The sequence below is a fragment of the Sander lucioperca genome, chromosome 7 (assembly GCF_008315115.2).
Source record: "Sander lucioperca isolate FBNREF2018 chromosome 7, SLUC_FBN_1.2, whole genome shotgun sequence".
Lineage (NCBI taxonomy): Eukaryota > Metazoa > Chordata > Actinopteri > Perciformes > Percidae > Sander > Sander lucioperca.
The window spans coordinates 28,123,082-28,147,203 of NC_050179.1; the positions used below are offsets into that span (position 1 = coordinate 28,123,082).

Genomic DNA, 24,122 nt, shown 5'->3' on the forward strand with positions numbered 1-24,122 from the left:
AGGTCAGTAGACACAGACACACTGAGGAGAGACAGTCTGTGCAATCACACAGGAACAACTAATGGGATTTTATCCCTCTTCTGCACAGATTTTATGCTTCCATGGCTAATGAAATATGCGTGATAATCAGATTTCACATGACATCTGCTCCTTAGCTTATTGTACAGCTTTGGCCTTCTTTAACTTAACAAAATGTTTCTTGTCTCAGCTTCTAAAGAGGAAAAATACAGTGTGCATGAGAAAATATAGGAACACAGAGGCATTATATGGTAAAATAATACCATACGGAGGGACTCCTCAGCTACACAATAACATATCATCATTATACATACACATCATTCGGGCCAAATGGCCAACACATCTATCCATCAGTCCAAGGATACTGCTTGTAGAAAGCTACCAGCTACAGTAGTCATACTGTGTGCAATTCATCATTCAGTGGGTTACCTCAAGGTACTTACAGTTACACAAGAACAATGTCCTGTCAGATCCAAGACACATGGAGGTATATTGTGATAAATAACAGTAATAACATGCACAAAGTCACATATCTCTTCAGAGAATTAATATCTTTGTCACATTATATAAAACAAAATCAAGAAAACTCATATCTGCACATCCAAAATAAAACTGTTATGATCAAATATTATTAAACTGTTCAGTATGAATAAAAACAAGTTCAAATACAACGGAAGACCTGCATCCCAATCAATGATCAATCTATCAATAGTAGTATACAGTATGTTAGGACAAGGCATTATATCAATTAGACTTCAGGATTAAGAGAACAGAAAACCATATCATCTTAGTCTTAGGCATATATTACACAGTATCATATCATATATCACATCATAACAGTCTCAGTCTTTCTTTAATATAGCTTATATTAAGAGCTTTTAAAACAATGAGAGAAGCAGGTTGTGCAAAGGGAAGAGAGGAAACAAGTGCTACTCTGTAGCAGAAGCTGGTTCATTGGTTTATTCTAATTCATATACTAGAAATGATGAAATCATCGATCTACCGAGTGCTAGACCATTCTGTCTTTTAGAGCTTTTTACAGTCAGAAATAAAATGACACAGTGGCCATGTACAGTATGAAACCCATTTCATCGTTGTAGGCACCTTTTAAACAAACAAAAAAGACTAAAGCTTATTCAATAAATACTGTTGCCTATCTCTTGCCATTGTCATCTTTCTTCATTCTCCCTCCCTCCTCCCTGTAGGTCCAGTATTGTTTCTAAGCTACCAATTGGACACAGTCTAGTCATTCTATCTCTACGGTTGCTCCTGTAACAGGAACAAATGCGCGAGGTTCTACTGAGTCTGACTACTGTGTAGGGCTGGGCAATATATCAATATTATATCGACATTGATATATGAGGCTAGATATCGTCTTACATTTTGGATATCGTAATATCGTGATATGATACAAGTGGTGTCTTTTCCTGGTTTTAGAGGCTGCATTACAGTAAAGTGATGTCATTTTCTGAACTTACCAGACTTACTAGCTAGTTTTATTATTTGCCTTTACCCACTTAGTCATTGTATTCACGATTGGTGATTATTTATCAAAACTCTCATTGTATTAACATGTTGTGAAAGCACCAATAGTCAACCCTACAATATCGCCGCAATATCGATCGTTATCGATGTGTTTGGTGAAAAATATCGTGATATTTGATTTTCTCTGTATCGCCCAGCTCTACCAGTGTGCTGTACACCACCGCTAGCTTAACACAATGTTTATTACATGAGCAAAATTCTAGAACTGAGTGTTTGTAAGTATGAAGCTGTACACGTCCCATCCTGCACGTTTGGTTTGCATGCTGAGGGCCTCTGCTCTCCTGCCTCAAGGTCTCTGTAGCAGAAAGGCTCAGCAGGGAGCTCAGCCGTTTGCCATTTCACAAGGTGTGTGCTCTGTAGCCAGCCACCTGCCCACTGCTAAACAGTCTGCATGTCCCAAGTGAGCAAGCAGCACACCGCAGGCAACACAGAGGCTGCTTTCACTTATAGCACATGGCAGCAGTTGTACTGAGTCAGCGGCAGGATCTTGGGCTTGTTATGTGTCGGTATGTTCAAGGCCAGAGCTTTCTCACACAGAGGAAACTGAAAGAGTCTCTCACGCAGCTTTATGCTATGTCGTTTCCCCTGCTCTACCCTCGTAGCAGCCTCATCCCGGGTCCCCAATGCACTGTGGGATTGAGATCTGTCTGTTAAGAGGTCATCTCTTCCACCCTCCTCTGCTTTCTCGTCTTGTTCTCCTTCTCTTTCTGTTTTTTGTGCCTCTTTCTCGTTCCGGATGAGTCTGGAAGAGGATGCAGGGAGGAGAGGAGGAGGTTTGTTGGTGTTGTTGTTAGGTTCTGTCCCCTCGTCGTTTCCTTCCTCTGGGCTTGTGGAGTCTGGCTGCCCCTGACAGCACGGTACCCCCAAACCAGGCAGAGATGATGGTGGGGCTTCAGGTGTCTGACTGATCAGCTTGTCTCCATTTCTGACAGGCTGGTCTGAAATCACACACCCACCGTCTTCTTTCTCTATTTCCATCGACATCTCTTCCTGCTCCTCCTCTTCCTCCTCTATTATCTCCACTAAGCTTCTTAATTTCTGCTTTTCTTCCTCTTCCCTGCACTCTTGATTATCTGCACCATCAAGCATCTCCTCAGCTTCTTTCTCTGGCTCTGCTACTAAACCTTCACCCTCCTTTGCCAAGCTGCCCTCCTCCTCCTCCTCCTCCTCCTCTTCTTCTTCTTCTTCTTCTTCCTCCTCACAGATCTGCTGTAGCGCAGGCAGGTTCTTGGTGGCCGGAGGCTCTTCAGCCGGAGGTGGACGGAGGGTGAGGCTGGGCTGCCAGGAGCCAGGGAAAGCCTGCTGAGGCGGGGGCCTTGCAGCGAGCAGGTCCCCACATTCAGGTACTCCTGAGCGGGGAGAGCAGGGGGAGAGGGCCCCTGAGAGCCAGTGTGGGGGGGCCTCTGGGCTGAGCAAGGTGTTATCCAGCCCTTGCAGCCAGTGATGAGCCTCGATCTCCTCGAGTGAGGCGCGGCAAGACGGATCCTTCTGGAGCATCCTGGAGATCAGACTGACCGGGAATAGACAGAGAGGTTTATTGTTTCATGGAAAGGATATAAGCTGCTTGATTGTTTGCTTTACATTTTGGTGATCAGCCATTACAGCAACTGAATTGGCACAGAGAATTACCCGATTTATATCTGATCTAGGTCATCTCCATGCATAACTATACTAAAATTGCTCCTAGTGCGAGTTCCTAATGTCCAGAAGGTTGTTCTGTTCTATTCTGCGCCTTTTCTGAAATCAAATACACCAATAAATGAAAGGCGTTCATTCAGGGAGCTTTCAGAGCAAGAACTGCATGCAGATACAGCTGTTGTATGGTGCATCATGCACCACACTAACCACTTTGTCATGTTTCACTATTTTCAAATTGCCAATTTCAACATCCTGGGTGTATATAAGCTCATGTTTAAAGGATAACGTTGGTTTTGTTCAATATTTTTCTCATTGCCAACAAAGCCAATCCAATGAAAAGACCAAAACAACAATGTGTTAGTCCGTCTCTCAATACTTTCTGACTTTCCTTCCCTGTCTTTGGTCTTTTGGTCCCATGCCTATTCTTTCCTGCCTTAAGATGTACATCTTACATTTAATTTTTTTTTAAAGGCTTAGTCATTTCCTAAAACAGCTGGGCACTGTTGATTGTACCAAACATTATTCAAACATGATTAAATAGTCTATTTTAGGGGGAATACTTTCAGCTGCAGATTAAGATGCATGTGTTGCTCTAGTGAGTATTTATGCCACCATATTGTTGTAGGATTAACTAAAAATAAACACAGTGCGTGTTCATCATAGACTGTAAAAATAATACAGTCTATGGTGTTCATGGAAATGAAAGAACATAACTCCCAGTGCAACAGTGTAGCTCATTTATGTGTTTTTAACACAGAGGAATACGATACATCAGGCTTACGATACACAGACAATACTTTGAATCGAATCATTGGCTGGTTTTGGTCTTTTCACTCGATTTGTGTGGAGTAGCCTGCCGCACCATTTAGTCATTACCTACACATTTTCACTTTACCTCCAGGGTTTCTGCCAGGTTCACCAGGTTAAATGTAAGATTATTTAACACCTTTTTAATACCACAGAATGTGATTTAATACCTGTTTCATGGTCAAGCACGTTGGAAAACCAGTAAAGACAGAAAATTCTCAGCAGTATATAACAATGATTCCTAATAATTCATTAAATTCAGACAACCTGGATAAGCAGCAGAAACTGAATGGAGGGATTAACCAAAACATTATTAATTTATGGCTAGCAGTAGTACAATGCTTGCTAGAAGTCTGAGGGTGTTGTCTGAACAGCCTGCTGTGCACTGCCGAAACTATCCCACTATTAGTTTATAGTGAGGCCTGCAATCGGATACAAAAAAACATTTTGTAACTAACATCCCTGTCTATGACAGGCATGAGAAAATGATGAAAAAAGACTTTTGTAAATTACTTTTTAATACCTTCTGGGGACTTTTTTTAGGTGACTTTTAAGGACCTGCAGACACCCTGTACCAGTGTTTGGATTTCTATAGCATATGTAAAAGGGGTCAGTGCTTTTTTAATGTGGATCTGAATTTTTATTTGGATTTGATAAACACCTGCTAACCATCCACTTCCATCCATCCATCCACTTTCATCCATCCATCCGTCCGTCCGTCCGTCCATCCATCCATTCATCCATCCATCCATCCATCCATCCATCCGTAACCGTGTATCCTATTCAGGGTTGCGGAGAGGCTGGAGCCTATCCCAGAAAACATTGGGCAAGAGGCGGGGTACACCCTGGACAGGTCGCCAGGCAATCACAGGGCTGACACATATAGAGACAGAAACCATTCACACTCACAGGAAATTTAGAGTCAACAATTAACCTAACATACATGTCTGTGGGCTGTGGGAGGAAACGAGAGAACCCTGAGAAAACACAGGGAGAACATGCAAACTCCACGCAGAAGGGTCCAAGCTGGCCAGTGGGTTCAAACCCACTGTACCACTGTGCCACCCCCATCTACTTTCTCTATTGATTATTTCTCTGTTAAGTCAATAGTGAGCTAGTAACATTATCTGGAAGATAAGGTGAGCTTTTTTTTTTTTGTTTAGTTTTTTTTTTTTATCTCAGAGAAAATGTCATTTACTCGCCAAAGCTGCAACAACAGATCAAACTGTATTGATGTTGACCCTATAGTTCTGTGAGCTGAGCACAGTGTGTGTGTGTGTGTGTGTGTGTGTGTTTTTGTTGGCGGTGTGATGAGTGAAAGTGAAGTGAGAAGACACATACATATGAGTTTACTTACTTTCAGAGGTGTGTCTGGAGTGCCTCTGGCAAGATTGAAATATGGTTTAAGGAGACAGATGTTTTGTACTGAAGAAAACAATAGCAACTATTTGACAGATAACACTCACTGTTTAAAGCCACTGTATTTGCAGCCTCTGAGACAACTAGGACACTAACAGTATCTACTGAAACTCACACTAATGAGATGATTTTACGGTCAGCAGCTTCTGAAGATAGTGTGACCCACAACATCTATTCCATAGCAGAAATTCTCTGGGAGCAGAATAAACCTTTAAATGAAGAATCAATTTACAATCAAGAAAATAAAATCATTTCATGTTACAGATAACCCTTTGTTTTCTGAAGCTGTGATGAGTGAGGAACCTTAATCAACCATTGCTATGGTTTAGCCTTAGTGTCATTCATCAGTACTCACTCTCTGCAGTCGTCTGAAACATGTTTGGGGACGCAGTAGCGACAGTCCAGAATCATGACCAGCGTCTCACTGTCGTTGGTTTCCTGGAAGGGAGGGACTCCACACACCAACATGTACAGGATCACGCCAAGAGACCAGATATCTGAAACACACACACACACAGAGCACAAAAATGTGCCTTAAAATAGCGAATCATGTCATCCCCCTCTGCTATCAGATCATATTTAGAATTCTTTGAAGAATTGAGTTGAAAATCTGATTCTGTCTTACAAATCTACATAAAAGGATCAACTGTGGATACGCACACGCACGCACACGCACACGCACACACGCACACACACACACACACACACACACACACACACACACACACACACTCACACACTCACACTTCCTGGTGCTGAACGACAGTGCTGACAGTGTGTTCTTTTCGCGTCTCCTCCCTTTTCCTTCCTCCTCACCCCCTCCCTCTCTCGTCCTCATGCAGATGCTGTGAGAGGAGGTCCATGCAAACTCAGAACAGCCTGAACCGGGCGAGAACACTGTGGCCACCGGTTCAAGGAAACACACGCAGAGGAAAGGGAGCTGAGGGCTGAAGGCCATAACAAACAGAGAGCCTGTTGTGGTGTTGTGCTATTCTGAGAATGATCGAGCTTACTCTCTTTTTTTCTGTTTCTCCTTGTGTTTCTCCCAAACATTGCTGTTCACACTGTGTGTTAACCCTAATGTAACACTAGATAGAAAAATGGTGGATAATTGACTTACATCACTGTGCACGTGTTTATGTTCTTAGCCAGAATTCAAAAAGGTACCTACTGAACTAAAAACCGTGATCCCCAAACCGTGATGTGAACCGATCCAAGAATTTTGTGAACTGCTCCACCCCTAACGAGCATACATGATCTTCAGAGGATGACTCTGGTGATTCCTGACTTTCCCTCTTTTCTGTATCAGGTCAAATTTTCACTTATTCCAATACTTTCTTTTATGACCAAATAAATACCTGCAAATCTAATAACATTCCATCAGCCTCAGCTGTACTAAATGTTTAGAGCAAAGTAGCAAATGGTAACATACTAAACTGATGGTGGACATGGTAAACATTATACCTGCTTAACATCAGCAAGTTAGCATTGTCATTGTGAGCATGTTAGCATGCTGATGTTAGCATTTATCTCAAAGCACAACCTGCTGGCAACGCAGAGTTGCCAGCATGGAAACAGTGTGAGTATAACTAATCATTTTGACATTCATTAACTTAGACTGCTGACAAAAGAAAATCTTGGAAATCTTGATATGAATTTGTTAAAAAAAGAAAGTTGACATCAACATTCTTTTCTGAGAATATACATACTATTTAGATAAGCTTGAGCTATCAAACTAGTTCACACTATTTAATTTTTTTTTTTAGGTAACAGACAATCATTGCATTGCAGAGATCTTAGCCTCGCATTGCCAAACCTATCTCCACAGCTCTGTGGAGTAAAGTCTGGCTACACCACACATACGTACATTCTAGGATAGGAGAAAAAAAAATGCTCTGGTTGTTTGCATTTCTTTAAACCAAACACAATTGTCTTGTGCAGCGCTAAGCTCTGGATGGTGGCTCTGCAACATGGTCTCTGGAAGGAACTTGTTTTGGTAGAACATTTGCACCCCGCTAAAGAAAATGCCACATACAATATTAAATGAAGTTAACTGTTCATACAATACACTAACGTGTGCTATTTAAAGCTTTAGTGCTAGCTTTTTGATATTAATGAAGGTCCGTTGCATTCAAGCCATTGCCAAATGAAGTGCTACAAAGCTTATGAAGACTATGAGCTCCACACAACTCTCTCTGTATTTGTCAGTATGGCTATGTGCAGAAACTCGAGTGAAGATAATTACCTCCTCTGAAGAGCCCATCATGTTTTTTAATCCTCCGTGTCCTTTGTGGCTACTAGCATCTGCGTGGAGGAAGGGTGGGGGTGGTGCGCGATCACGGAAGGCTTGTATCATGTGGATGCGCAGTCAGTTTTGTTGTAATTACTTAGAATTCCTCATGGGAGCGACAAAAACTACGCACTACAGCTTTAAATTAGCTGGATACATGGTTAAACGTATTTGCTCTTACCAGTGTATCGCTGTGTGTAGCTACTTCGTCCATAGCAATCCCCACTAATCAGTCCCAAAACGTCCCAGTTAGAGATGAAATGCTGTAAACATATTCTTTGTAAATCTTAACAATCATTTCCCAAAAGAACCAAGCAGGCCTGACTTGTTGCACAATCCAAATTTTCTTCGAAACTCGCAATTGTCAGCGTGTAGCCAATAGCTCGAAGATTGTTGTTGTTGTTTTTCTGAAGCGAAGGGATTTTAAGAACGGCAACACACAGAAAGCGGAAGGTGAGGGACATCACGCTCCGGATGTCAGGCAATTATCCTGGAAACATACTTCCGTTGATCCATACTACAGAGATCTGGACTATCTGCATTTTCATGACACTTTACAAAGAGATTAATAAACAATAATAGAGTTGTATCAGCAAAGACTTGAGTGGCCGAACATAAAGTGTTCAGGTTGATGGTGTGTCCTCAAACTCATTACTTATACAAAATGGTGTCCCTCAGGTGTCCCTCAGGGGCCCATTTTATTTACTATTTATATAAATGACTTGTGTCAGAGTGTCATTTTTATGCGGATGACACCATTTTCTATTGTTCTGCCTCATCCTTAACAAGGGCCTCAGAGGACCTGCAATCTGCTTTTAACATTATTCAGAAGAATCTCCATAAATTGAGACTTGTATTAAACTCTGACAAATTATGTGTTTCTCTAAATCAAGGAACACAGACGAGGCTTGTCAGATTGTTACACTAGATGAGAGAGTAATTGAACGAGTATCAGTCTACAAATATCTTGGCTTCTTCTTAGAAGAAAGTTTGTCCTTCAAGCAGCATATAGAGTGTCTAACAAAAAAACTTAGAGTAAAGTTGGGTTTCTATTATAGAAACAAAGGCTGTTTCTCTTTTAGTGCGAGAAAAACAATTATACAAGCAATATTTCTGTCAATTCTGGATTATGGTGATATTTTATACATGCATGCAAATCAATCTTCTCTGAAATTGCTGGACTCAGTATACCATGCAGCACTAAGATTTGTAACTAATTCTAGTTTTCGTACTCATCACTGTAGCTTGTATGAGAGTGTTAGTTGGCCTTCTTTGCACAATTGCAGGTTTGGAGCATTGGTATATTTTTCTTTTTAAGGACATACTGTGTAAACTGCCTCCTTACTTATGTTCTCTCCTGACTCCTAAAGTCACTACCGGGAAATGTAATCTTCAATCATATGGGCAAATCATATATGACATTCCCTGAACGCGAACTGTTTTCGGTGAAAGTGCCTTTACATTTTTTGCACCCTCATCCTGGTATAAACTGCAGAATCATCTTAGACTACCTACCAACATTGATACAGTTTAAAATTAGGATAAAGGATTATTTGAGTACTAAATGCACATGTGCTACTACTGAGCGCTGCTGGTGATTATGTGGAGATGATGTTAATTTGCCAACTGTTTTTTGTGTTGTTTGTTTTTGCTGTATATTTTAAATATGGAACTTTTGTACTGCTGTCTTGGCCAGGACTCCCTTGAAAAAGAGATTTTGAATCTCAATGGGATTTCTCCTGGTTAAATAAAGGTTAATAAAAAAAAAGAAAAAAAAAAAGAAAATGGCAGATGATGTCAAACACCTGCCTTTGTAAATAAACTTGTTATAATATCCAAAGGAGATTAGATTAACAGGAATTAAAAAACTCAACTCTTTCAGAACACAATAAAATTCAAACACTGTAGTTCATTCAGATCCCTATCCATGGATTCGCCCACGTACCAGTCCCATGTGTGATAAGCATTCAGCCATTGTCCCACATTATACTCATGATGGTCCAAACATCGGCCCTCAGTCCTCGCCACACTCATGTGCACGCTCAATTTAGTCTAAAGACGTCTTATGCAACAGAATGATGAAGCCACTGAGTGCTGGGACTGGGAGTGTACTTTTCTCTGCTCGATGGGGAATATCACATATTCTCACCATGTATTAGTGGACTGCTGACAGCACAAACAACGCACACACACGCACATACAAGCACACACGCATGCACGCACTCACATACTCTCACACTCTCTCTCACTCACACACACACACAAAAATTTGCCTTAAATAGCAAATAATGTCAGGCCTAAAAAGCCTACAATTCTTCTGCTGTAAGATCATATTTACAATTCTGTGAACATCAAAGTTCATAGATGATATTTAAAAATAAACGTCCTTTTAAATTTGACTTGTAAACACCCCTCTAGTTATTTTCTAAAGCAGCACACAGATGACGTGAAAATCTGATTTTGTCCTACAAATCTAAATAAAAGGATCAACTGTGGATTATGGTCAAAATAACAGCATTACTTATTAAATCTATTTTATCTTGCCTCCACCATATCATCAACAGAGAAGTCAAAGGTCAGGGTGAACAGAGTGCTTTTCTTGCCGAATGGTACGTAAGATTACATTAGGTTATTCCTCAATGAGCTGAAAATATAGGAAAATGCAAGGAAAGTGCATGAATAACAGCACCAGTTCTATGTGTCTACAGTTTGAGGCTTAAGTTGCAGATGGCTGGGCTTGGTGCTCTTGACCCCGTACTCAAACAAACACACAAACACACACACACACACACACACACGCACGCACACACACACACACACACACACACACACTTGGTGCTGAACGACAGTGCTGACAGTGTGTTCTTTTTGCGTCTCCTCCCTTTTCCTTCCTCCTCACCCCCTCCCTCTCTCGTCCTCATGCAGATGCTGTGAGAGGAGGTCCATGCAAACTCAGAACAGCCTGAACCGGGCGAGAACACTGTGGCCACCGGTTCAAGGAAACACACACACATACACACACGCAGAGGAAAGGGAGCTGAGGGCTGAAGGCCATAACAAACAGAGAGCCTGTTGTGGTGTTGTGCTATTCTGAGAATGATCGAGTTTACTCTCTTTTTTTCTGTTTCTCCTTGTATTTCTCCCAAACATTAGAAATAGGAACACTGCACATGCTGTTCACACTGTGTGTTAACCTTGATGTAACACTAGAAATAAAGCCAGATCACGTCTTATAACTGCACTCCATTTATAAAAAGTGATTAAAACACAGTAGCGCATTCATCTTAAAAAATTGTGGATAATTGACTTATCACTACATTTTCAGTAGTTAAAGTTCTTTTAACTGTCAATTTGATAATTTGTAGGTTTCTTCACACATTTTGTTTTCTCCCCTGGCTGCTGTATTCAGTTCCGAACAAAAGAAGAAAAACTATTTTAATTTTTTTTTACTTTAGAGGGGTTCTTTGCATTTTCTACACATTGTTGCATCTACATGTACTGTATGTATTTTTCATGTGTTTATGACTAACAACAGCACATTTTGTCTCATTATTTATTAGCCATGCTATAGCTGTAGGACTATGGAGGGCATTGTTGGTCAGTCATTCAGTCAATCACTCTGGTCTGGACTGAAAGATCTCAATAACTATTGGATGCATTGACATCAAATTGTGTACGAGCATACATGATCTTTACTATAAATAAATATAAATATTCCAATAACGTTGATTTATGACCAAATTAATACCTGCAAAACCAATAACATTCCATCAGCCTCAGCTGTACTTAATGTTTAGCGCAAATTAGCAAATGTTAGCATGCTAAACTGATGGTGAACATGGTAAACATTATACCCGCTTAATATCCGCATGTTAGCATTGTCATTGTGAGCATGTTAGCATGCTGATGTTAGCATTTATCTCAAAGCACAGCCTCACACAGCTGCCAGCATGGAAACAGTGTGAGTATAACTAATCATTTTGACATTCATTATCTTAGACTGCTGACAAAAGCGGAAGTACTTGTTTAAAAAAAAGTTGACATCAACATTCTTGCCTGAGAATATACGTTCTATTTAGATAAGATAAGGATGCAGCATCATTGCTTGTGCAATCACATTAGTTCACACTAATATGACACGTTTTAGGTTACAGACAATCATTGCATTGCAGAGATCTGGACTATCTGCATCCTCATAACACTTTACAAAGAGATTAATAAACAATAATAGAGTCGTATCAGCAAAGACTTGAAAAAATGGCAGATGATGTCAAACACCTTCCTTTGTAAATAAACTTGTACATTATAATATCCAAAGCAGGGTAGATAACATAGATAACAGGAATTAAAAAAGCAACTCTTTCAGAACCCAATAAAATCCAAACACTGTAGTTCATTCAGTTCATTCCTATCCATGGATTCTCCCACATACCAGTCCCATGTGTGATAAGCATTCAGCCATTGTCCCACATTATACTCATGATGGTCGAAACAACAGCCCTCAGTCCTCGCCATACAATGTACAGTCATGTGCATGCTCAATTTAGTCTAAAGACATCTTATGCAACAGAGAAGAGAAGCCACTGAGTGCTGGGACTCGGAGTGTACTTTTCTCTTCTCGCTGGGGAATATCACATATTCTCACCATGTATTAGTGGACTGCTGACAGCACAAACGAGACACACACACACACACACACACACACACACACACACACACACACACACACACACACACACAATATATAAACCAGATGTTGAGATAAAAAAAGCTTGTGCACAGAGTTCAGCAGTACTGCAAAGAGGAACGAAGTTTATGATCCTGTTTCTTTTGAGGGCCGCCCTTTTGAAGTGCACATTTCAAGACCAAATACGTCATAAGGGGTCAACCAACTCAGCTCCATTCCAAAGGGACCTCCAAGTTCAGAAAAAAAAGTTCAAGCCTTTTTTGCCCACATATGGAAGACAAAACTGACTACATCAGCATGAATTGCATGGTCATAACTACATTAAATTATGCATTCAGGTCATCATCACTGATAAACATTCTATATGTTATAAACCGGACCAAATTTAAAGCCATTTTTCTCATGATCTCGACAAAGTCCATTTTTTCTGATATGATTATCTTCTAACTCTGATAGAATGATCCTGATCAAGCTGTGAAGCAGATGATTATTATGTACATGTATTGTGCATGCAGATGTGCATTTTTCTTTTACAGGCATCATTGTCACTATTTATGTTGTCACCTTCTAGTGACAGTAGAGTAGCACAGGTGTGATAACCACTCTGATGTAACATTGCATTATTTCTTGGGAATCAGATGAGTTTCATGGATAATTTAAGATGTTACATGTTTTTTAAAATGTGTGTGTGTGTACAGCAATTTAGTACTGTACCTACATAACTGTGGGGGATTTGCGAGAGACAGATTCTAACATAATTTTGAATTTTAGTCTCTATTGTGAGTTTAGCTCCAAAATAATGGATCTTACATTTCCTTTAATGCAACTCAGTAGCATCTATTGTTAGACCCTCCCTGATGTCATCATCAGGGTTATTCTCAAACTTTAGAAATCTTCTCCAAAACTGAAGAAGACATTACACAACTGTTTTCACAGGCTTGATACTCTCCATGACAAGTAAACTGATCGTCTTATGTACTATTGGTGGAGTGCCTCTGTAAAAATTGAACAGACTTTGTTATTCAATAAATGCAACATGGTTTTCGACAAAACAGAAGATTTCGTGAAATAAAATATATTCAACTTCCCCTTTAAGTTTGTAGTCAGAATCAATGAGGTGGACAGTTGATGTCCACTTCATGTGATTCGAACAGCTTTACGCACTCACACACACAAGCTGCTCCCAAAGGACTTATTTGTGTTGTACAATTTCCCCCAAAGTGATGTAAATGTTTTTGGATTTTGTTGCTAAGAGGGATGATCTGCACTGTTTTATTTCCAACTCGTGGTGGTGTGCTGGTGCTGGGCTTTGCCAGCTTTGGAAAAGTCCTTGTTGATATGAACAGTTGAGCCTTCAGGTTGAAATGAAAACATTGACAAAGAGGGTTTGTCTGTAAAAAAAACCTTCATGATTCCATGCTGCTTCCAGCTGAGCAACGAGCAACCATCACCCTCCACCCTGGAGCAGAGAAATTAGTGGAATCTGCCATTTACTGTTTTAGAAAGCAGCTTTTTCTCCAATCAAACTCAATTTCTGCTGCACTCAAAAATATGTAAGTGGTGTAGCATTACCTGCTTGGCTCAATTATCCAAGTTTATAAGACAAGTGGACCACATAATAAATAAATAGGCCCAGAAATGAAACCATGACCACGTGTCACAATCACGTTCAATGCTATTTACACCTCATAGCGTAAAAAAGAGTGTATAGCTGATGCCCAGAGAGGCTTACAGTATCTGCCAAAAGCAGAACTTCCCCCTGCTCAGAACATAGTCCACCAATTAAGGTTCCCCTCCCTTCTTATCTGACATTTACTGTAGGGGTGGGGGAAAAAATCGATACAGCATAGTATTGCGATATTTTCCATGGCAATACTGTATCGATACACAGACGCCAAGTATCGATCTTTTATTATATATGTCTTGGTCAGTTTATCTGCTTGACAATCCCATTTTGCAGCAATACAATTGAAGTGAGATAAACAAACAGAAAAATGTATCTTTTTAGATAAAACAGATGTTGACAAAGTTTCCTTTTGGGGACATAATTTGAAATTGGGAAAAATTTGAAGTTGGAAAAAAGGTAATAATTGCAATATATCGCAGAATATTGCAATATGTTTAAAATCGCAATAATATCGTATTGTGACATAAGTATCGTGATGATATCGTATCGTGAGGCCTCTGGTGATTCCCACCCCTAATTTACTGTAACTTTATTGCCAAGCACTTCTCCATCATAACTCACCAAACCTTGTCATATTTAGTTTCAGGCATAGCACATTCATATACATCAGAGATGTTCACAAGTCATTTTTTGGTCCAAGTTGAGTCTCAAGTCTTTGAGCTCGAGTCCAAGTCAAGTCTCAAGTCTTTGAGGGGCAAGTTCAAGTCAAGTCTCAAGTCTTTTGCCACAAGTCCAAGTCAAGTCTGAAGTCTCTGGCCATCTGATCTGTCCCTAACACAACAGTTTTGTTAAATCTTATGAATTCAAAGCACATCCTGTAGCTACCTTCCATACAGTAGGCCAACAGAATCAAAAACAGTTGTAGGATAACTTTATGGGGTCTACTGCAATGTAATCTGAAGAAACACAAATTAAGAACTCTGTTTCAATTGTATAACTGTATTTTTCAACATTTTGGTATCTGCACCAAAGAATGCATGTTTATCTGTGTTACTAACTGGCTGTAAAGCCCAACCTCATCATGCATTACGTTTTTCAGTGTTCAAAGTTTAAGGGAAACATCTATATCGAAAGTTAATACACCAACCATGGTGCAAACATGTGAGAACTGATACTTTCCATATTGCTATTTAACAACAACCTGGTGAAATATTAATTATTATAAAGATACAATTTGCCTGTTCCCAGCATTAGCACAACACTTTGCGATGGTTAGCTTGTTACCTGTGATGATATATGCTAAATTTAATGTCTCTTTCACATTAGCAAGTGACTGACCTATCTGGGTGCGTTTTGAGATGCCTGATGAAGCTCGACGTTGTTGATCCGGCATCATTTATCTTGGTGCCACACACCTTGCATGTAGCTGTTCGCTTACTGCCACTGTTTACGAAGTTATTGAAAGCAAAACTAATGACAAAAGGACAACTCTGGGAGGACTTGGTGTCGGCATTGTCAATGCATTTTTTGATATGGGAGTGCACGCACATAGGCACAGCGCATGCGTTACATTGCACATTATGGCAAAGGGCAGGGGACATGCAGCTCGTCATACGTTTCCCCAACGTACTGTATATGCGGCAATAAAAGAAAATAGAAATACATGAATGAATTTAGATTTCAAAAACAATAATTGCATGAAAACAGGTTGTTGACGAGTCTCGAGTCCGAGTCAAGTCTGAAGTCTTTTGGGTCGAGTCGCAAGTCAAGTCTGAAGTCAGCTGTTTGTGCGACTTAAGTGAGTCAGAGTCTCAGACTCGAGTCCCCATCTCTGATATACATACAAACTGTGACAAACCATACCCAGTTCTAACAAATCTTAAGTTCTGATCACTAGAACAAAAGACCATTTGGCCAACACAAACATTTATCATTAATTACTATTGTAGTCTCCATTGCCGTACCTATCTCTACCGCGCTGTATCAGTACTGGAGTATGGTCTGGCTACACTGCTTATCATTCTGGGAAAGAGGAAAAACACTCTGGCTTGTTTGCATTTCTTTAAACAAATCACAATCGCCTTGCACACGTTGGATGCAGCAACGGTGCCCTTGCAAAATAGATAGCGGAGATAGCAGAAGGGGGGAAGAATGCCTGAGCGCAGGATGTCAGGCTTTATCCCAGCACTGTACATACAGTAAACCAGACTACACCACTAGTGACGTCCTTCCACTGAAGTCTGTGAACCTAACGTGAAGCCTAACATTAACACTTAGACCTCAAAAACGCACATGCTCAGCACAGTAATGGGCCGATATAATGTAACTGTAGTAGTAGTAGCAGTGTTTATCTTTGTCAAAGTCAAGAGACCCAATTGACCCACGTGTCTCTCCTCCACATCATATGACTATCATCACACACACACACACACACACACACACACACACACACACATCCATATCCTATAACAGAGCATGCATATATTGAAAAGACTCCAGCAGTGAAGAAACAACAGTGAATTAAACCACATTCTGTTTATAGACAGAAATATCAAAGAGACACAGAGATCAGTCTCTGTGTGTGTGTGTGTGTGTGTGTGTGTGTGTGTGTGTGTGTGTGTGTGTGTGTGCGCACACGCGTGTGAGTGTAGAGATGGGTTTATGAGTCACCTTATTAAGCTGAGATCACTTTGGGACATCTCTTCCTCTGTGCAGCTCAGGATTATCACCAGACCCGGACTGGCCATCGTTAGCACCGGGGGAATACTTGGTGGCTAGCCAGCTGATAGGCCTGGAGTGTCAGACTAGTGTTAACCCTAACCTTACTGGGACCGCCGGCAATTTCGGCCGACATTACTGTCTTTATAAGGCTGTAGCGGGCTCTTAGTTGAAGATATTTGTATCATATGAAACTAGACGATCTAAGGAATTAACTGGTACCAACTAGAGGTCGACCGATTTATCGGCCGGCCGATTAATCGGCCGATTTTTGGCATTTTTTAACATAATCGGCATCGGCCAATATCCCAGTATATCAAGCCGATTAATAGGCAGGCGCATCTGCGGGCAGCCTAGTGTTAAAAACATGAATAGGCGACATTTTTTACAGCGTACCCAGACCAGCTGCCTCCAGCCCCTCCCCTCGTGAAGTCTTGCCGTGTGTCGCGCAGCCACTTCAGGCTCAGACGCTACCGTTAGTAGTAGCATATTGCTGGTGTTCTTGCCTTGGGATTAACTGTACTAATAAAACCGTACAAAACACCGCGGCCACACCGCTGTGGAAGCTCCCCGAATGTCATTTATCAGAGTCTGGTTGTTACCCCTGTCCGTGGCAGTCTCATCCACTCCTATAACGGAGCTAACTGGAGCTAACCGCTAACGGAGCTAACCGCTAACGGAGCTAATCGTTGCTAACAGAGCCTTCAGTTCTCCGTGCCTGTATCCATTAACTGCATCTATGGACTCAAGCACGAATAAAACCCTTCATTTTATTAAATTGGTTGGATGAGTTTTAAATTAAAACTAAGAGTTGTTTGAATGACAGAAATCTGCTCAGATAAGATCCTAATGAGGTCAACAGGACATGTAACAGTAGGATCCCCAAAACAGATAAAACACACAAACAAATGAACAATGATCTAATAAACAAGGTGAAGAAGAACTGACTTTAGATAGCCCTAGTCTTATGTGATTCAACAGGAGTTAGAAGGAAATAGTGTTGAGATTAATAATAATATGTCACTTTCTGTGAAGTTTAATAAATGCTGCTAAGTGCACTAAACTTTATTTTTTTCATTTAAAAGTTTATTTGACAAAGTTTAGGCTATTTTCTTCTTATCTGTTTTGTTTATTTAATATATTTTTCATACATTTATACAATATACAGTATGTTTTTACATTATACATTTTTAATTGAAGTATACAAGTGTAGATTGGTGAAGTGTTCAATAAATGTTTTTGTTGAGAAATTCTGTGTATATTAGTGTTACATTTTATCTTTCAAATAGAGGTTTAAAAACAAGCACGTATCGGCCAAATATCGGCCAAAATAAATCGGCAGCATTAATCGGCCATCGGCTGACCCTGATTTCTAAAGGTCGGCATCGGCATCGGCCAGAGAAAACCCATATCGGTCGACCTCTAGTACCAACCAGGTAAAGCTAGCCTGTCTGAATGGGAGCTAAATAACGCTATAAGGTTAGGCTAAATTTTGGCGAGGGAAAAATTGGCAAAGCCATTTTCTAAAGGGTCACTTGACCTCTCACCTCAAGATATCTGAATGAAAATGTTTTTCTATTGGTACCCATGAGTTTCCTTTTTTACAGACATACCCACTTTATGCAAAACTCATGCCGTCTCATGCAGTATAAATGTGTTATTTTCGCCAATTCTAAAATGGTGTATTTTAATATTTCTACATACTGGGGTTGCTAAACAGTCTTGGAGTTGCAAAAAATGAATATGGCTGTAAAGCTGAGACCACTGTGGATTCAATTAGCCCAATTGTATTCATGTGTGATACTGTTAGTCCCCATTGTACCCATTTTATTGTTGTGCATCAATTTTTAGAAACTTGACCTCACTGTATAAATGTACCTATTATGACCTCTAGGATAATCACAGCCTCATAAAACTGTACAACCACAAACTTGAGACGTAGCACATTCAGAGGACGTGTGGCTTTCATAGGTATATTGACAATAAGGGGGTTTCTCAGCAGTTTCCTGAACATAAGCACTCACCATCCAATTGAAAAACAATTCTTGCAGAAATCTCCAAATGTCAAAGGTTTTTCATAACAAATCACAACACATATTTTTCTATGGTGTTTCCCAATGTCTTGATGTCTTAATGTAGTATTTTGGAGGGATTTCTGTCCATTTTTGTCAATTCTCACATGCCCAAAAATGGTTATATTTCAGCATCAAATCCCTGTAAGAAATGATATCAACCCAAAAGTTGCTGCAACAACTTATGAGACATAATTGAGCATGATAATGGCCATCATAAGAGTAAATGGAAAAAAGTAACAGCATACATGGGCTGTTGTGAATGTGTGAGTATTGGCCTGGACAGCTGTTAGATTCCTGGCCTGAATCATTCATCATCATCAGTGTGGCCCTGATTATCACACACACTATATGTACAGTATGGCTGTGTGTGTGTGTGTGGGTGATGGAGGTGTACATTTCTAACAAAGTGATGATGTAATCGTGATATTCATAGGTTGAATCATGTTAAAATAGAACCGAAAAGTGCACTTGAGTCGAGGTGAGGCAGAAAACAGTCTTGGAGGATGTAATAACATACACAAATGGATTTAAATGGACGCCTTTGTGTGGACACTTTTAGAAACAGGAACTCACATGAAAAAAGGAACTAACGCAACAAATAAGTAATGTTGAAGTTATGGATGTATGTGAGCAGTGTTTCTTCATCACCACTCCTTATCATGCCCTTGGTTAACAAAGAAAAAACATTCCACCAAGACTATTAGGCTATAAGCAAGATAATATGAGAAAAAGAAAACCCAAGACCATTAGTTTCTTAAATAACACTTTCACTGGTTTTAACACATTTGCAACTCATCCTTGCCATTGGCAGTAAAACAAATGCTATAGATCCGTCCACAAGAACACCTCCTAATTGCAGTTGGGAAACATTTGTATTCAGTGCGGATGCTTTTGTAGTCACCAGAAAAAAAAGCGGCCAAACCCTGCCAAAATCCATCCTAGTCCAGTTTAGCAGACAACACCACCAACCTCCCTGAATCCAACATGCTGTGTGTCCCACCAGGGACCAAATCCCTCAGTTTTCCTTCTGTTCCTATGTCAAATCCTACAATCTATTGGCCAGCCTCACCTCTAATGTTGCACAGATCCCAGCAGTACAGACGAACCTTTCTACTATGGATAAACAGTGATGCATAGCACTATCTCTTTCTGCTATCTATCTCTGTCTTTCTCTCTCTTTATCACACACACACACACACACACACACACACACAAACACACAAACACACAAACACACACACACACACACACACACACACACACACACACACACACACACACACACACACACACACACACACACACACACTTGCTATGCAGTGTGAGAGACCAGTGGTGAGCTGCAGTGTTTGGTTCCACTGCAGAACTCACTGTTGGCTCATGACTGGCTGGCTTGCTTATACTGACCCAGATACACACACTAATCCTTTATGGACATACACACACACACACACACACACACACACACACACACACACACAGTACAAACAAACACAGATCCATATACACACAGGCACAAACAAATACAAGCTCATAATTATGAAAGGGTATACAGAGCAGAAACACACACTTAATACTAGAAAATACACGGGGGGGGGGGGGTCAGGGGGTCGAGGGCACACACACACACACACACACATACACACACACACACACACACACAAAGAACCAGCCCTCCAGTTGAATTTGGCATATGGACTATTTGTCATGTTATTAAATTGCCTGTTTCAAAGCTCGTTCTCGGAAACACCACATGACAATAACAACTTCACCTCATCTGATAGTGTTGTATGATCGAAAGCTGCAGAACAGCCGAAGCAGCTTGAAAGCGCTCAGAACTAAATGGAAATCTGAACATCTACAATTACATGACAACTTGGCAAAACTGATGTGAGAACTAATGTGGGTTCAAATGCTTATCTCAGAACAGAATGACTAGGATGTTGCGTATAGCCCCTGGCTATGATTTGCACATATGCAAATGTGTTATGTCAGAATCAGCAGCAAAAATAATGTGTCTAACTAGAAGCTTGCACATATTGCTTATCTAAGCAAGTGGTTCCAACCTTTTTAGCGTGTGACCACTTGTCACTGGCTGCATGTGTCTACCTGTTGTAAATAGTTTAACCAAAGAGTTTTTTCTCCTTGTATCATATAAATCATTCACCATAGGTAAAATTGTCTAGTAGTTCCAGAATCGGAAGAAATTAAGCTACGCTTAGAGGAAAGGCGGACATATTAAACATAATTGGATGTAGCACATGTATTTTATGCTTTTCTTTTCTGTTGATGACTAAGTTTTCTAGTTGGTTTCTGACCCTTCAGATTTCTCTTGTGTCCCCATGTGGGAGTTAGGGTTAGTTCAGTTAACGCCGAGATGCAAAAAAAAGTCACATTTTCGGTATTATTATCTGTTTCTCACCCACAGCTGGAGCATCATACTCTTCTCCCAGCAGAATCTCTGGAGCGGAGTACGCCAGCGACCCACAGCTGGTGGCCAACATTGTCCCGGGTTGGAATAGGTTGCTAAACCCAAAGTCTGTCAGCTTCACTGCCCCTTGCTGGGGAAAGAACACCACATTTTCGGGCTTCAGGTCCCGGTGCACCACATGGAGCTGGTGGCAGTACGCCACAGCACACACAATCTGGGCAAAATGGCGCTTGGCGGTGCCCTCAGCCACGCCTCCCTCATGACGGAGGATGTAGTCATAGAGGTCGCCCCCCTCGGCCAGCTCCATGATGAGGTACAGGGTGGTGGGCGTGTCGATGACCTCGTAGAGGCGAACCACATTGGGATGCTGCACCAGCCTCATGCACCTGAAAATAATTAGTAATGACAGTAAGATAATTGTCAAAGTAATACGAGGAACTAAGAATATTACCTATTAATAGAGTTTTAAATAAGGATGATTTGAGTGATGCAACTCCTTCAAGGCACCTTATAATTTAGGCATTCCTTTTTTTGTTTGTTCCATGTTTGCTCAGATTAGATTTAGATGTAGATGATCACACAGTCCGTCAAAAAATTGCTACAAAGTGCTCCCACTTTTGTTTTTCAACCAGTTTTTAACCTTTTTCTAAACTTTCTAAAATATTATATATATTATTATTATTATTATTAATATTATTATATATAATATATATATTAAATATAATAATACTTAATTATTTACCTCACTTCCTGTAAGAGGTGGCTTGTTGCCATAACATCAAGTTTTGTCTTGTCAATCATCTTGACAGCAACCAGTTGCCCAGTGTTGACATGACGAGCCAGTTTGACCACAGCAAAGTGGCCCCTGCCCAATGTCCGACCCAGTTGGTACAGTCCGCTGAGATCAGAACGACTGGGGCTGCGACTGGGGTCCAGATGTCCATCCTGGGCTGAGGTTATTTCTCCAGAGGAGTCCATGTTTGAAACAAAGAGGGGGTTCGGAGGAAAAGAGCAATTGAACTGGAGGGCTTTAGGAAGATGGAGAAAGGGGCAAAAGGAAATAGTAGACGGAAAATAGTTAGAAAAATAGGGAAGAGGGGGTGCAGGGCAGCAAAGTTCCTCACTGATAGGGAGTTTCCTGTCAGGACAAAGAAAAGACAACGCAATGAGACAAAATGACAGCAGTGATGATTTTGGCCTTGGCCCAAAGGGAAAAGGGCTTAGATTAGGTCAGCTGACACTAATGCCTCATCCCTTCAAGCAGTGGACCAAAAATAGATTGATATTTCACATATTTTAACAAAGGCAGAGAAGACTGAACAAGTTCAAATTAAGTGGTGAAGACTAGATTGCAATGTATACATTGTATTGTAGTAGAATGAGAGCAGTAGAGGGTAAATATTATTTTATTGTCTGATATTGAAGGGGCTGTGTTTGTCTCTATCTCAAATAACACCCAGCCAGCACTAATGGCATGCCAAATCAATACTGTAACAGGAAACCATAATGTATGTGTGTGTGTGTGTGTGTGTGTGTGAGAGTTTGTGTGTCATTAGTTTGTCTAAGAGGGTCAGAAGGTGGCATTAGACCTGATGATGTCATCATCAGATCTTCCCCAAGGTAACAAGTTCAGCTGCCATCATTATCTTCATTACCATGGTCATCATCAATACAATTACCACTGTCAACTTCATTGCAGTTATCTTTATCCTATTCATCCTCATCACTGTCACAGCTCATCATCAACATCATCATCATCACTATATGGCAGCACCACTATTCCCATTAAAGGCAACAGCAGCCTTTTCCCACATGTTTAAAACCCCTCTCACAGCTTTACTGTGCCAAGGGTACAGAAGTAGGCTACGTTAGGCCTCACCGTGTTTAAATGCGCTGATATCCTTGGCTGTACAGTTTTATCAGATCTAAAACACTGCGAAAACCTGCCTACGGGCTGCTACCCTTGTGGTAAGGCCAGCTGCTCTCTACTTGGTCTTAACTGCAGTCCCGACTTGGCACATACGCATGTACAGTAGTCATCCTCCTGGCTGCTGCTCAACACCACCAAACAAACGCTACTAACAACCTCACTGACAGCGCCACAGGAATATAATGCCGCTGCTGGACAACAGAGGCAGCTATAAAAACACAGTAACGTCGGTACCAACTTACCATTGTTGTGCAAATATCCCGTAGCTGCGAGCTGTTAAGCCAAAAGTTCTTTCTGTCACCCACAGCCTCGCACTTGGTGTCACCGCTGAATTCAGACGTAGAAAATGACAGCGCTGCCTTTTCGTTTTCTTTCATAATATTCCATGTTTGCGGTCCATGTGTGCACATACTTTTCCCATAAGTGCCTGCCTTCTGCCTCAATTCATTCCAGAGGCTCGAGCTGTGTGACCGCGCGCCCGCTTCGCAAAACGAGATACACACAAGAGTGGGACAGAACATTTCGTGCGCGCGCGTGCACGTACATACGCGCGTGTGTCCAGCTTCCTTCTGACGTCAATACATTCCAACTCGCTCCCGCGGCGCAGCAGCAGCCAGCGGCCGCGAGCCTATAGTACGCATGCTCGTTGGCAGTGGAGAGAGGAAAATGACTGAATGAATGCTTCGGAAGTCCAAGAAATTATATAACTGACTAATGTGTGCTTTTCTTAAAATAACAAGGAGGCACAATATGCCATAACATAGTTATACCGGTAACGCACATTCCTGAGATGCTTCAATGACAGGCTAGTAGGCCTAATGACTTTATTAATTTGGCCGGAATTCACACACAACCACACAGGGCCACGACGGAAATGGGGACCTAATCAAAAAAGTGGTTTCTATTTATACCCTTTTTGCCCTTAGAATGGGAGCGT

The 24,122-nt window shown here is 40.9% G+C and overlaps 1 protein-coding gene and 1 long non-coding RNA gene across 3 annotated transcripts; one reads left to right on the forward strand and one right to left on the reverse strand.

The window, feature by feature from the left end:
- Nucleotides 1-1,789: 1,789 nt before the first annotated feature.
- Nucleotides 1,790-23,716, reverse strand: snrkb (SNF related kinase b). 2 transcript variants are annotated; one of them, XM_036002715.1, is made up of 6 exons: nucleotides 23,428-23,716; nucleotides 22,308-22,393; nucleotides 21,998-22,275; nucleotides 21,247-21,641; nucleotides 5,783-5,924; nucleotides 1,790-3,073 (listed from the first exon to the last, which is right to left on the reverse strand). In XM_036002715.1, the coding sequence occupies exons 3-6, from the start codon at nucleotides 22,231-22,233 to the stop codon at nucleotides 2,008-2,010; spliced, it is 1,839 nt and encodes a 612-aa protein (XP_035858608.1). In that variant the 5' UTR covers nucleotides 22,234-22,275; nucleotides 22,308-22,393; nucleotides 23,428-23,716; the 3' UTR covers nucleotides 1,790-2,007. The 2 variants fall into 2 exon arrangements, with proteins under 2 accessions (XP_035858608.1, XP_031166127.1); XM_031310267.2 differs by having other exon boundaries at nucleotides 21,998-22,393.
- LOC116057940 lies at nucleotides 8,117-9,578 on the forward strand. The gene is made up of 2 exons (XR_004106911.1): nucleotides 8,117-8,321; nucleotides 9,499-9,578. It is a non-coding gene; the product is annotated as an uncharacterized LOC116057940 (long non-coding RNA).
- Nucleotides 23,717-24,122: the final 406 nt, after the last annotated feature.

Bases quoted from the DNA above. Each gene is read 5' to 3' on its own strand.
- snrkb (XM_036002715.1), bottom strand. From the start codon at position 22,233: ATGGACTCCTCTGGAGAAATAACCTCAGCCCAGGATGGACATCTGGAC. The intron at 5,925-21,246 runs GTGAGAAACAGA...TGTGTGTTTCAG, and splicing joins GTATGATGCTCCAGCTGTGG to ATATCTGGTCTCTTGGCGTG. The intron at 3,074-5,782 runs GTGAGTACTGAT...ATTCCCGGTCAG, and splicing joins GTTTCAGACGACTGCAGAGA to TCTGATCTCCAGGATGCTCC.